Below are 15,029 nucleotides of genomic sequence, written 5' to 3'. Positions count from 1 at the left end.
ACCGGGGCCAAGCACAAAAGCAGCCGACAAGACATGCCAACATGGCTGGGAGTTTCAGACCAACTACAGCAAGGAGCAGTTAAAGACATTTTAAGATGAATTTAGGCAAAATGGCTGAAAAATCACATTCAGTAACTAAAAATATGATTTAATGGATTATCACTTTCGACCAATAAGCGGCGCAGTTACAAAACTGATGTGATCAGAGTGAGATGACAATGACACATACAAAGTTTGGTCTCAAAATGTGAAAGTTTTGCATAGGTAAAGCCTGAATAGTAATTTTGGCAGCATGCCTCAACTTTGATGCTGTGGTATACAAAAACGGTTTTGTCTATCGTCACGAAATCCATAACTTTTAGTCGGCACGGTCTGGAGATGATACGATTCGATTTTGGTGGAAATTGGACAAACGGTCTAGGAAGAGTTTGAAAAAGTAGGTATTGAATAAAAATCAAGATCGCGGACAGGAAGTTCAGCCAAATACGGCAAACTTGGTATCTATGTTCTCGGAGTGACCCAAGGAATCTATTAAGACCAGTGACATTTTAATAGGCAGATTTTATCAAAAGTTATTAGCATTTTTGTACATTTAATATAACTTTTGACCAACAGGTGGCGCTGTCTCGAAATCTTTTGAATACCTTCAGGGGATTTTGCTGGTGGCAAATTCTGAGTTTCATAATGTTACAGCTATGCATTTGTTAAGTATAGCATTTTACATCACAGAACTGTATTGAAGTCAATGGGAATTCCATGTTTTGTTCTATTATAGCGCCACCAAGAGGCAAAATCCCACAATTTTTTTCACGTGTCCTCGGAATGAGCCCATACATGTGTGTGCCTAATTTGGTGGAAATATCTCAATTCGCTTCGGAGTTATAGACATTTATATGAAAAAACACGTCAAAAATAACTGACACGTGAATTTGATGAAATTTTACTACCCCTTACTATCAATATTTTGGCATTTTGCCATTGGTGTAATGTTAACCAGCTATGGTTTCAAACTTCTGACGGTGGTTTCGTCTCGATCGGATTAACGGTTTCGAAGATATTAGCAAATGTTTTTTAGCGCTAAATCACAACGCTACACAAACCGTAAGGCGAAACCTAGCATGGGTGGTATCGTTGGACTCGGCAAGGATTCAGGAACCCAGGTAGATGACTCCTGTGAAATCAGTCAACCACAGCCAGAGTTATAGGCATTTGAAATTTTAATTTTACCACTAGGTGGCGCTGTTTTGCAACTTCTCAGGCTCCTCAAGAGCATCGTACTGATGACCCATACCGAGTTTCGTAACAATTGGTTCATACGTTCATAAAATACAGCATTTTAGCACATAATTCAAAATGGCCGACAGCCAAAATGGCCGATCTGGGAACATTTGATATCAGTCGACTCGGCATGATGCCCTGAATCTAACGAGACCAATTTTATGATTTTTGGACAAATAGTTCAGTGCTTATAAGCAAAAATATGCATTTTTCGTATCTCCGGACCAGTAGGTGGTGCTACGCCGAAACACAGCATGCAGCCTCAGGTCATGCTTTTGATGACATGGACCAAGTTTGGTCTGAATACGATAAAGCGTTGCGGAGATACAGCCTTATGTCTGTTTTTGCAAGCACTACGTAAAATTAATTTGTGCAGTATTCGTGAACGGTTTGACGAATCTACTTAAATTCCATAACTTTCTGTCAGCACTGCCTGGAGATGATCTGGTTCAATTTTGGTGCAAATCGGACAAACCGTCTAGGACGACTTCGCAAAAGTAGGTTTGCTAGACAATTCAAAATGGCGGACATATTTGTATGACGTAAAATGACGTCATGGAATGCAATCGAATCGGCATGAGCTCAGGAATCAGAGGGAAAAAGAATTTTGTTTCCACCCATTATGGTTCAAAAGTTATTAGACTTAATGTTAGAAATGGAAATGAAATGGTCCAAACGAATAGTGCCCCAAACCTTGGTCCTTTATTATGAACAGATAATACAATACACCAGCGCTGGTTGGAGTATAAGCTCAACCCAGTATCCTTTGTCTAGTGTTTATATAGTGAAAGTCTTAAACAAAAGAATACAAGTCTAACCAATAAAATCAAACATTGCATCATAGATCTCATATAGACGTTATACAACAGCTTCTTAATATGGGCAATATCCTGTTAGATTTCCAACATATCCCTGGGACCCTAGAAGCTTTTCAAACACACAATGTATAGAAAGAACGAACATTCAGGGGAGGAGGCGATTCCATCCTCCTTTAATGAATACCAGATGTTTAGCTTAAACACAAAAGGAAAAATGTGCAGACATGGCAGTTGTGCTGGCTAGAATAAAGAAATGTACATAGACTTTTTAGATTGTATGCTGAGGGAGAATAATAATTCTCACACTTAATATGAGTGAAACTTTGGACAGGTGAAGGCGCTAGAGGGATTGATTTTGAGATGCCAAATTTGCTCTATTGACTTTTCAGACTGTCCTTTATCAGTGTGCCAAATTTCACAACTTTCCCGCAAGCGGTTCTGTGGGCTGCCATAGACGCCCAGTCGGAAGAAGAAGAAGGAAGTAGAAGAATAATAAGAACCGGAACAGACACAATAGTTGCCTCCGCACCTTCGGTGCTTGGCCCCTAATAATAAGAACCGGAACAGATACAATAGGTGCCTCCGCACCTTCGGTGCTTGGCCCCTAATAATAATAAGAACCGGAACAGATACAATAGGTGCCTCCGCACCTTCGGTGCTTGGCCCCTAATAATAAGAACCGGAACAGATACAATAGGTGCCTCCGCACCTTCGGTGCTTGGCCCCTAATTAAAGCTGCAAGCAGCATTTGAGTGGGGTTCAAGCATTTAAGGACTTTAAGCACATAAGCATTAAAGACATTAAGTTTTATAGAGCAGTGGTTCCAAACCCTGTCCTGAAGAACCCCAACACTGCACGTTTTCTTTGTCTCCCTAATCAAACACACCTGATTCAACTCATAAGCTCATTAACCTATGTGATTATGAGCTGATGAGTTGAATCAGGTGTGTTTGATTATGTTTCCCAACACTGCCATATAGTACCGTGATTCTAGTTTGATTTACCATAGTTTACCATGATTTACCACATTGATTTTATAGTGGCTAAATATGAATGCACCTGTTAAAAGACTTCATTAATAAGTAGAATGAGCCAATAAGTGGTCTTCTACTGCCCTCTGCTGGCCACTTTCATTTTGACAGGCTTGATTTTCACTAGTATTGTGCACTAAAGCAAAGCAGTTTTTCCATTTTAACTCCTTTATGCAAGCATACACCCACACACCCACACAATCATTATGAAAAAATATTTGAATGGTATTTCATATATGTCTTTGCAAACTATTAATCAGATAATTCTGAATTTATTCAGAAACATAGGACTACACACACATTCTGTTGTAGATACAGAGATTTGAACTATGTCTCATTCAGGATTCACATTTGTCCATGTGACAGAATTGTCAATAGTGATACTTCAATAGATGAAATTTGACTAAATGTGATTGTAAATGTTAAAATAGTGATTTTATAAAGTCTAAATATGAATTGTACTTGAGTAGTGTGACAAAATGACTATTTTAAACAGCAGGGGGCAGTAAAATACTACTTATTGGCTTAATATGCCATTATATTCATTTAATTTTCACCTTTTTCACTGTTATAGAGGAAAATTTTGTCAGATCTCTCTGAAATTTTTCATGCTTATATAAAGTCATATGGCACATGTTCTGACTTTTTTAAGAACCAACCAAATAAAAAATGTCAACTTTTTTTTTATAATTATTGATGTAGAGTCCAGAGAATTGTCCTAGACTGGTTTGGTTTCGATCGGGCGGAAAACCTAGGACTAGTTCGCAAAAGTAGGTTTTTAACATATTCGTGAATATTTAATGAACGATTTGATTGACAGCAGTAGTTTTAGAGGCAAAGTTGTTCAGTATGAGGAGATCTATCAAATGATATGCATATTGTGTGGATGTGGTCAACACCACGTGATTACAGAGCCGTAAAACTTGTTAGCGCCAACTAGTGGCCGATTTCTTTCAAATTTCTTACAGACCTCTAGGGCCATGAGTCAAACATGCCCAATTCCTAAATGACCCTGTTATAGCCAACCAAATGCCAAATTTCAACTTTTTTCGATAAGTATTGATCTAGGGAGTCCAGAGAATTGCCCTAGACTGGTTGGGTTCCGATCGGGCGAAAAACCAGTGACTAGTTCGCAAAAGTAGGTTTTGGACAAAATTCGACATTGCAGAAAATTTTTCCTGCCTAAATCGAAATTGGAGATATACATTTTAGGTTCTCCCCAAATTGAGGCCAACCATCTGGCCAGGTTTCAAGTCTCCAGCACCTACGATTTGCTCTGCACGATGCGTTTTACAAATCCTTACAATTACAATAGGGTTTCAGCACTTTGTGCTTGAACCCCTAATAAAAAAACGTTAACAATAACAATAGGGTTTCAGCACTTCGTGCTTGAACCCCTAATAAACTGAATACGTTGCCTGTATTTCCCCTTAATGGTAAATGAACAAACACAGAATTATTTCCAAAAAAGTTTAATGTGCATGCTGGAGCAACATATTAACACCAATCTTATGCATTTTTTTCTATAATGTCTGAAAGGAATACAAGGCATTTATTTAATACAAAGGGAAATTGGGTGTCACTGCGGTTAGGAGGCTTCACATGGACTTACAACTATAGTCAGAGTTAAACACAAAACACAATAATATTAAGTGCCATGTAAAACCCATGACTGAAACTAACGCTGTTCTCTGTCACCTGGTTGTCAATAACAATTTAAACTGAAGCAATGACAGCAAATGTTTATTTAACATGCGTTCAATCAGATGTTTCAAGGTGAAATAAAAAGAAAATGTGTAGCAAGGCCTCTGCGACAGACTCTATTGGAGGTTGTGGATCATCTCTTCTTTGGCAATGAGATGAGTGGTTTTGTTGACCAGAGACATGAGAGAGTTCAGTTTTTGAGACCAGTCATTCAGAAGATCGTTAGGGTCTTTAGGCCTTTGGAAATTAATGATACCAGCGAGGCGGTCCACTTTTGCATAGATGGTCTTATTGACCACCAGGTTTGATAAGAACTCCTCTGATTCCTAAAAGAATGACAAACATGCAAGATGAATATTACAACATTGATTGAAATGTTAAAATGCATTAAATTCTGATGAGTTATTATTAAGAGAGGGGTGGGGGAGGGACATTACAGCATTAAAAACAAATCGATTGCCTTAAATAAATAACGTAATGCCCCATTAAATAAATTCTTATCACTGTGACTAAATAAATCCCTCAAACCAAGCAGAAAGCAGCATAAAAAAAAAGTTATATTTTATTTAATGACAGAACTCACATCAATTGAGAGGTCGAGCAGGCCTGCCATTCTCCCCATTGTGATGCTTGTGTAATACTTTGCCATTATTCTGATGTTCTGGTAATGGACAAAAAAACAATATCAATTAGCAATTGAATGACAAAAAACCCCCGCAAATAATAGCTAAAAAAAAAAAAAGTATGTTCACTCATTTATTCACTATATCATTTAAATTACTCGCATGACTACACAGGACGAACAAACAGAGTCCAGTGCATGAAGAAGATACGAGATCATTCTGGTTTCCCTTTTTCACCATAAATTGATTACTTCGCCAGGGCAAAACCAATAGAGATCAAAGCTCCATTCACAACCTATCATTCTTCAATGTCTTGGTATAATGTAAACCAAATAGAAAATAATTAATTCCCTAGGAGGAGCATTTAGAAGTTCACCACATTCACAAACTCCAAAATGTCCAACCTGAGTGAAGCTAATGAATGTCAGTGAACAAGTTGGTTAGCTGAATGAGAACAATGTGTACCAATTTACATATATACAGTCAAAAAATTAAATACACTGTAGGAAGGCCAACCAGTAGGAGTGGAAAAAGGAAATGACGTGCTGTACAAAAATGCTGTTTTATTGGAAGGTACAAAAATAAATAAAAACAGTACAAAAAGAAAACAAAAATTTGCTAATTTAAACAGTTGTGGGTCTATCGGATGTGCATCGGTGCAATTGGATTGGAAAGAGAAAAGCATTCACTGCTCGTTAATAGCTTTAAGGATTTAATATATTTAATTCATACAAATAAATATGTCTGCTGCTTGATATAATAAAGAATGATGTATGCAAGTAGTTATAAAGAATGCATAAATCATTCATTGAAAAGAAGACAGTTCTACTTTAGGAAAAGTGGTTTTATTTAATTGTAAGATTTTTTTGAAGTCACAGTAGTTAAATCTGTATCTTGCATGTTCAAACTTTAATATTAACAGGTTAATAGATGTTTTCTCCGGAATTTTAGAGACATTCGAAATTAATGCATTACAATTGAACTAAACCCATTATATTTTAGTCATCTGAATTGTTTTAGTTTTAGTCTAGTTTTAGTCGATGAAATACAATAAGATTTTAGCCGACTAAATCTACAGTTGATCAACATTTTTATTTTGGGACGGTTGACATTCACTTTAGGACGGTTCAAATTGTTTTTCAGGATGGTTCCAGGACGGAGGTGAAAAAAGTTAGTCTGGAGCCCTGTGAGAGAGCAAGAAAGCTTAGTTGGTATTGTGTATCTATTCTGCAAAAATTTGTATTGGAAGCATTTTAGATATTTCAGTATCGATATGTATCGAAAAATCTATATTTTTGACAATATTGCTCTTACTTTATTATTTCATTGACACATTCATCTAACTGTCGCTGTCAGCACAGTGTACGGCCTCTGGATGTTCGTTAACTGTATAATCACTGCAAAGGTATTTCCAACTTCTTTTTACTTCCAAGCAAAAAAATTAAAAATTTACTTCACCGTGAGTACATTGCATCACATTCAGTCTTTTGTGCATTACGTGTGCACGAGTAATAAGTTGTAATAAAGCTGAACATTTTGGGTTTTTTGCGCAAACAACCACTTGTGACTAGGTATGTAAAGATACACTTGCAACCGGTTGAAAATCGATAAAAATGTGTGACGATTCAAGTCGGTTGAAATGTTAAACGAATCGCGATACACGTTTTAAACAGGGGCGTTTACTGTAGCCTACTGTGAAGTTGTGAACCTCGCTTTACAGGCACAATAGCAGCAAGCACACACTGGCGCGAAGCTAGCGAGTGTTTTCACTTCATTCATGGAACTTCAGCTTGTGTGAGCCAAGCTCAACTTCTATAGGAATGGACTGAAAACGCTCTGTTTGCTCCGCTCGCGCCACGCCAGTGTGTGCCTCACTGGTGTGCACGCGCCGTCAAACACATGGCGATGGCCAGCGTAGATATTGACTCATTCAAATGGTGTGGCGGCATTTTGACTTTCCGTAGACTAATAATAATCACCACCGTGAGAAGCACAAGTCACCTCCGTTTTCATGTAAAAGGCATTAATACGACAAGTGCGAGAGCCACGGAGATCACAAGGTGCATCAGTGTTTCCGTGGCAACCAGGTGTTGTATTTTACGATCTCTTTCTCTAAATGTGTACATGGATATATATTTTTTATATATATAATTTATTGATGCTATGGCATATTTTTCTAAATGTGTGTTTTTTTTTACTCTTGCTAGTGTAACGATACAAATTATAACAAAATTTAAACCCCTCTAAATGTGGTACTAATTTTACATAGTCTTTTACTTAGTGGGGGAAGGTACCAGTGTCCACTCTCTTGACCATACAGACAGAAAGACTGAGTTGAAACAACCTTGAAGGGATTTTTAAAAAAAATTCAATGTAGTTTTTTTATTTGACAAATATATTTCAAAATGAAATCGAAATGTACAGCATTTTGTCTGAGAAATAATAAAAGGGACACTTTTTCATTTATAATTTCTTAAATTATTCACTTGTTAAAAAAAATCGTATCGTGAATCGTATCGCATCGTGAGTTGAGTGAATCGTTACATCCCTACTTGTGACGCTTCATAAAATTTAAGTTAAAGGACAAGTTCAGTATTTTACACTTAAAGCCCTGTTTTAAGATCGTTTCTGATGAAATAGAACGGTTAAAATTGAAATTTGGACAAATGCTGCTGTCCCGAGAATTTACGTTTTCTGTATTAGCACCCCCCCACCTCGACAATGGTTTCATAGGGGCACTGAAAGAATCATTCATAAAACTTTAGTTTACAAAGACATGAAACTCACCGAGTGGTCTGGGGTGTTCACTGATATGCTCACACAAAAATCGCTGCAGAAGATGCCTTCCAACAGGTGTTTTACAATTCGTTGTAAAACTGTGGACCTATTTTTCAAACACCTCACAACCGTGGACATTCTTCCGGACATCAGAGCTTGAATAATAGACACTCCAGCCCAGTTGGTGGCGATAATGCACCTTTGCCAACGTTTGGATAGCGTAGCCTACGATACCGCGACTGCATTACTACAGAAAAAAAATACAAACAACCCCATTTCCGTCTCCGGCTGCGGAGTAATACTGTTACCTCACAGAACATCCTATACAAGTCATTGGAGTTGGACAAAAACTACGATAAAACCTGTTGGAAAGCATCTTTTGCAGCGATTTTTGTGTGAGCATATCAGTGAACACCCCAGACCACTCGTGAGTTTCACGTCTTTGTAAACTAAAGTTTAATGCGTTTTATGAATGATTCTTCCAGTGACCCTATGAAACCATTGTCGAGGTGGGGGGGTGCTAATACAGAAACCGAAAATTCTCGGCAGCAGCATTTGTCCACATTTCAATCTTAACCATTCTATTTCATCAGAAACGATCTTAAAACAGGCTTTAAGTGTACAATACCGAACTTGTCCTTTAAACCACTGAAGTCACAAGGATTACTTGAATTATGTCTTTCCTACTACAGTTCTGGACCTTGAATGCTAATTTGTGTTCAGAAGATGAATAAATGTCTCGCAGGTGTGGAATGACATGAGGTAATTAATGACAATCTTAATTTTTGGGTGAACTAACCCTTTAAAAACCTCAGTGACCTTTCTTTGTAATGGCATGGAAGTGAGCAACCAGTACAACACTTTATAAACCCTCCTTTTGTGAAAGAAAGACATGGGTTTAGACCAACAACAACTAATGAAAATTCTCCTTGGGAGTGAATTATTCTTTTATGAGTCACATGAACAGATGTAAACAAATTTTAATAAAGTAAAACTTGGCTTCACATATCAGCAAAAATAAGCCTTACTCACATGCTCTACCACTCTATTTTTCAGGTCCTTCCATCTCTTTTCTCCCTCTTCCGAGTACGTGAAGACATCAGTGTCAGGAGTTTCCATGGAACCCTCCCTCAGTTCCTTTCCATAATCCTCCACTACAGATGACCAGCGCATCAGCTCCATGGTGGTGAATTGTTTCAGGAGATCCCTGCCAGGGAAGATTAAAAAAAGATAAACACCTCCACCTGAATTTACTATTATGCTTGTGGCTGGCTGACTGCTGAAAAATATGTCTGAACTCTTGCATAAAACTCCAAGTTTGTTTTGGCTCATTTACCTGTATTTGGGTATTTCCTCCAGTTTCTTGTCAAGGCTGATTCTATGAACTAAATCAGACTGTTCATTGTCATAAGGAGCCAAAATCACGTAGAGCACCACACTCTTGAGAGCCTAAAAGATACAGGAGACCTTTTCAGTTTTAAAAAGCACTAGATTGCAAGTGACTGCAGCTATGTTTTCATCCAAGTTGTGAATTTATCTTGTGGGAAAGATTTGAATATCGCATAAAACATTTACAAATAAAGCAGCGTACTGTATGCATTCAAGAGAACAAAATCATCCATTCCTGGGAAATTGGTGCAAAAAATCTAATAAAATTGGAAGTAGCTGCCATTGGGGAAGCCACTGTGGCTCCTTTTTCCTACATCATACTTGCGTCTTAGAGTGTGCAGATGAGATGCAATAAAAAATGTGTCATGCTATTTTGCATTCGGATGCCTGGTGTTTGGGAATGCAATCATGTGAGAGAATTTCCCAAAATGCAGATGAAAATAATGCGGATTGAAATATCGCTAGCGTTTCTTTGCATTACTAAGCTGAACCGCAACATTAAAAAGAAAAGGCAAGGATTTAAGACAAGAAAAGGTACCTGCTGCCATTTGGATGTGTCTTCTAGTATACAAGGAGTGTCATATATGGCTCGGTAATGTTTGCATATGGACAGGTAGGAGCCCTCGTGCAGATCAACTTGAATCATCAGATTATAATATTTCAGTTTCAAATCCTAGACAAGCCAGAAAAGCAAGCGTTTATGTAAATGGAAAAATTGAATGTACCTCCCACCAAGATTATAAACTGAAAATGAATCAGAAAAATACAAGAGCAGAATAAAAGTTTCCTCAAAAAGGGGATGAAAACCTCAGTGCCCTCATCTTGGAAGAACTTAGTGTTGATCTTTTTGCTAATTATCTGTGTGCGAATGTAGTCCTTCACAGCAATGCACAGCCTCATCTGCTCCAGAATGAACTCCGCCTTCTCCTTCTTCTCCATTGAGCCATATGTCTCCACCTGCAGAGAGTGAGCATGAGAAATATTTGTTCAAATCAAGTGCAAAGTGTGAATGCTAAACAACAAATTCAAGTAACTGCTCTTTTTAGTTTGTAACACCAAGAACATAACAGTTATATAAATACATACAATTTTGTACATTAAGAAAGACATCATATAGTTGTGTTTTGAAAGAATGTCTATGAAATTGTAAACTATGTAGTGGATCTTGAAATTCCATTGACTTTTGAGGTACTTTATTTGGGTTTAATACCCAAAAATACTACAGCAACAGATTACCAATTGAGTTTAAAATAATCTTAGTTGCTTCTAAGAAAAAAATTATGAAGAATTGGTGATAGCCTGTGGTACCAACGATACATGAATTTATAGACGTTATAAATGATAGTTTTAACAAAACAAAAAGTTTCTTTAGATTTCTATATCTTATTTTAGTTTTGTGTTTGGTAAAATGTATGGAAAAGTTATCGATTATAAATTATGTTGTGAGACTTCCAAATAAAATATATTATATATACTGTATATATGAAATTTTGAAAAAAAGACAGTTGTATAATATAAAATATGAGGTATCAGCATATTAATATATATATAATATATATAAATTGTTATATTTATGTATTTTACCGACTACTTTTTTGGGGTGGGGGGGGGGAGTGATGATGATCTGTGAAAGCTTTTATTGTTCGCGAAAACTAAAATTATTAAATGTTTGAGGTAAAGCTGAAATAAATAAATGAATTATAGAAATGATAACTTTAATAATTTGATGTACTAAAATGACAAACTAAAACAGAAATAAATAAAGCTAAAAAATCTAATAAAAATGACAACGGCACATAAAAAAATGACTAGAAGAAGCTAGTAGAAGTGTTTTTTAGATAAACGAGTGAGTGAACTTTGCATGTGTCCTCAATATATGCAAACATATTATGGTCTTTTTAAGCTTTAGTAGAGTGAAAAAGTTACATACTGCACCTTAAAATTAAAAGTAAAATCCAAAGTAAAAAAAAAATATATATATATATATTAATATATCGTTATGAGCCAAATTCAACCCAATAAAATAGCCAATTCAAAATATTATGAAATACAAAAAACAAAAAAGATTGCGCTTAACAGAAATACACACAATTCTGTCCAGAGTGGCTATCTTTATGCACATGTAACCCCTCTGGTCTTACTCGCCCCGCTCCAAGTGGGACTCGAACCGGTGTGTCCAGCATGGGAGGCAACGCACTAACAAGGACACTTAAGACTTAAGACACTTAAGACGTTTCCAGCGTCAGTCGCTACTGCACCTCTTGAGATCAGGGGAGTGAGGTTTACTCGCACAGCTCTCACTAGCAGACCTCCATTACACACATGCACGCACAATATATGCACACATTATCAGCAGAGGAGTCATTTGCCTGGGGTTGGGGGGCAAATACAAGCAGGTCCAATACCACTCTAGTGCTGTTTCTGGTGTCAGTAAGACCCCTTCTTTGCCATGTGCTGAATTGTACAGCAGCATGTGTCCATCCTAACACGGAATATTCCAGTTAGTGTGAGGCCTTAAGAGTATGATGATGATGACTCACCTGCAGTTCCTGGAGAATGGATGCAGCCTCTTTCACCTCTCCATTTTTTTCTTTGATACAGGCCAATGTTTTAGTCAGCCTGGCACGCTCAATCTCCACATATATCTACAAAAACAGTAATATTCACTCAGCATGATTAAGGAGTAAAGCTGAGCATTACAATGGAGTAGAGTGATCCAACTTATAAGAAATAGGATGATAAGTTATCCAACTTAACACAAAATACAATAATCTAAAAACAGAAGGAACTGAGACCTTTCCAGCAGTGACCGTGCGTAGCGTGTCGATGAGTCTGAGTTTGATAGCCAGGTCATTCTCAGCATCGACATATGTATAACATTCCTGTACCATCTTTGCAACAGCCTGTAAAGGAAAATGAACTTAATATTTTAATTCTGGGAAATCAATGATAAAAAATCTTCTAACAAGTTATTTAGAATACACATATTGGAAATCAATAACATAATAATAGTAATACAAATAATGATGAGTACCATGCATTGTTACAGTTGCTGTACTGAATTGATGTACCTGCCCTTGTTATTACTTCCCTCTATTATCTTTGCATATTCCCCATTCTGCCCATACATTTATTTATTTGTTGTATATATATATATATATACACACACAGTGGATAGCATAAGTGAACGCACCCATGCTAAAGTTGACTTCAAAGAGGAATAAAAAATAATCTTTTAGAAATTGATCTTAATGCCTTAATTTAAATAATTAGGAAAAATTCAACCTAAGGACACCAATGTTCTTTGTGAATGAATAATGTATCGTAAATAAATAAATGTTGTCCCTTAAAATACAGGTTACATAAGTCAGGACACCCCTATGTTAAATTCCCATTGAGGCAGGCAGATTTTTATTTTTAAAGGCCAGTTGTTTCGTGGATCCAGGATACTATGCATCCTGATAAAGTTCCCTTGGCCTTTGGAATTAAAAAAGCCCCACATCATCAAATTCCCTTTACCATACTTATAGATTGGCATGGTGTTATTTCAGTTAGGCTAATAGCTGGTATGATTTGCATTGAGAGATGATCTTATGGAAAGTGTGTTCACTTATACTAGGCATTGTATATTACGGTACAGGTTGTTGAAAAAAAAAAACATTTCTTGAGCTCAATCACTGGCTCCATGATGTTTATAGAAGTTTTCCTACCTGCTTCAACTGGCTTCTTCTCTTAGACAGTAGCATGATGTTTTCATTCAAGGCATCCCAGTCTTTGGCTTCGTAGCATATCTGAACTATAGCCACCAAGATCCTGGAGGTGGACACCATATCTGAAGCCTGGACAGACACAAATGCAAACAAAAAGCAGGGCATTTTAGAGTTAAGAATATTGAAGCTACAATTAAACAGAGCACAGTATAACACTTACAGTTCTTGTTTGCTTCTCTAGTGACAGCAGACTCTCGACGGCCTCTTGTAGTCTGCCATCCTTAAAAACAAAACCAGATTACTTTATGGCATGTTGTTTAACCAAAGCTCATATCATTACGCATCCAGCAGTAATTATTTATAAACTTGAAATATGAGGCATGATCAAATATCGGCTAAAAACCTAATCAGACGCCTATTTTGACAGTAATTTCCTGGAAGGTTTACATCTCCATATGAAAACAATCGTTTTTCATTAAACGCGATACAGTGGTTTATATTAAATAAACAAATCATATAGTTTAACGCTGAAATGATGTGATGAACGTTAGCTTTAGCACGCAGCATGACTCAGCCGCTCATTCACACTTACTCTGGCCATTTTCTCACACTCAGGCAGACGCTGATCTACAGTGACACTGTAATCAACCTCCATCTTTACTATCCGTCCATCTGATCGTTCAACTCTGTCCTCAGCCATTATTTATGCTTATAAAATGAAGAATTCGCAGTGAATCTGATAACTTAAACCCTAACACCTCGCTGTATATCTTCTTCTGTTTCTTCGGGGCAAACAAGATATTTGTGCATTAGCGCCTCCAACTGGACAGGAGTGTGAGACGACGTCGAAACGAGAGGGAAATTCTCTTTATCACGTTGGGTAGGCTATAAGTGTTGTATTAAAAATATAGGTTATGCAATGTTTTTCTTAAACACTTTTTGTTATACTGTTTGAAACTCTCATCATACCTTGATAGCAATCAATATTGGAAAATAAGAGAATAAGGTACCATCATTGCCAAATTCTCCAAAGTTTTGCTAATTTTATCTCCCTGCACTTTGTTAAATTTGTCTTCAAATGCCTAAACACTGCTCCTCCACACCTTTGCAAAACAATAACAAGACAGCAAAGTGGTACAAGACCCACCACCCGAGAAGCGTTAAAAGGCAATTGTAGTTTTCCTTTCCGTAGAATATTTGCCCAAACTGCCTTTTCAGTAAAAGGGGCTAAATTATGGAATTATTTACCAGACCACTTGAAATGTATTCCAACATTACCCATCTTCAAATAAAATACCAAATTGTGGTTAATTCAGGAACAATATTGCTCTCATATTTAGTTTTTGCATCGTGCTCTCTCTGTATATAGGCTATATATATACAGGTCCTTCTCAAAAAATTATCATATTGTGATAAAGTTCATTATTTTCCATAATGTAATGATAAAAATTAAACTTTCATATATTTTAGATTCATTGCACACCAACTGAAATATTTCAGGTCTTTTTTGTTGTTTTAATACTGATGATTTTGGCATACAGCTCATGAAAACCCCAAATTCCTGTCTCAAAAAATTAGCATATTTCATCCGACCAATAAAAGAAGTGTTTTTAATACAAAAAAAAAAGTCAACCATCAAATAATTATGTTCAGTTATGCACTCAATAGTCAATACTTGGTCGGGAATCCTTTTGCAGA

The 15,029-nt window shown here is 36.8% G+C and overlaps 1 protein-coding gene across 1 annotated transcript; it reads right to left on the bottom strand.

Moving 5' to 3' along the window:
- Positions 1–4,583: 4,583 nt before the first annotated feature.
- On the bottom strand, positions 4,584–14,183 carry psmd12 (proteasome 26S subunit, non-ATPase 12). The gene is made up of 11 exons (XM_077199061.1): positions 13,924–14,183; positions 13,552–13,611; positions 13,332–13,460; positions 12,417–12,524; positions 12,162–12,266; positions 10,429–10,578; positions 10,160–10,294; positions 9,569–9,681; positions 9,265–9,439; positions 5,415–5,492; positions 4,584–5,157 (listed from the first exon to the last, which is right to left on the bottom strand). The coding sequence occupies exons 1-11, from the start codon at positions 14,029–14,031 to the stop codon at positions 4,948–4,950; spliced, it is 1,371 nt and encodes a 456-aa protein (XP_077055176.1). The 5' UTR covers positions 14,032–14,183; the 3' UTR covers positions 4,584–4,947.
- Positions 14,184–15,029: the final 846 nt, after the last annotated feature.

This window comes from Siphateles boraxobius, unplaced genomic scaffold (assembly GCF_051911475.1).
Source record: "Siphateles boraxobius isolate OS27281-9 unplaced genomic scaffold, OSU_SipBor_1 41, whole genome shotgun sequence".
Classification (NCBI taxonomy): Eukaryota; Metazoa; Chordata; class Actinopteri; order Cypriniformes; family Leuciscidae; genus Siphateles; species Siphateles boraxobius.
This window is presented reverse-complemented; position numbering and strand designations above follow the sequence as displayed.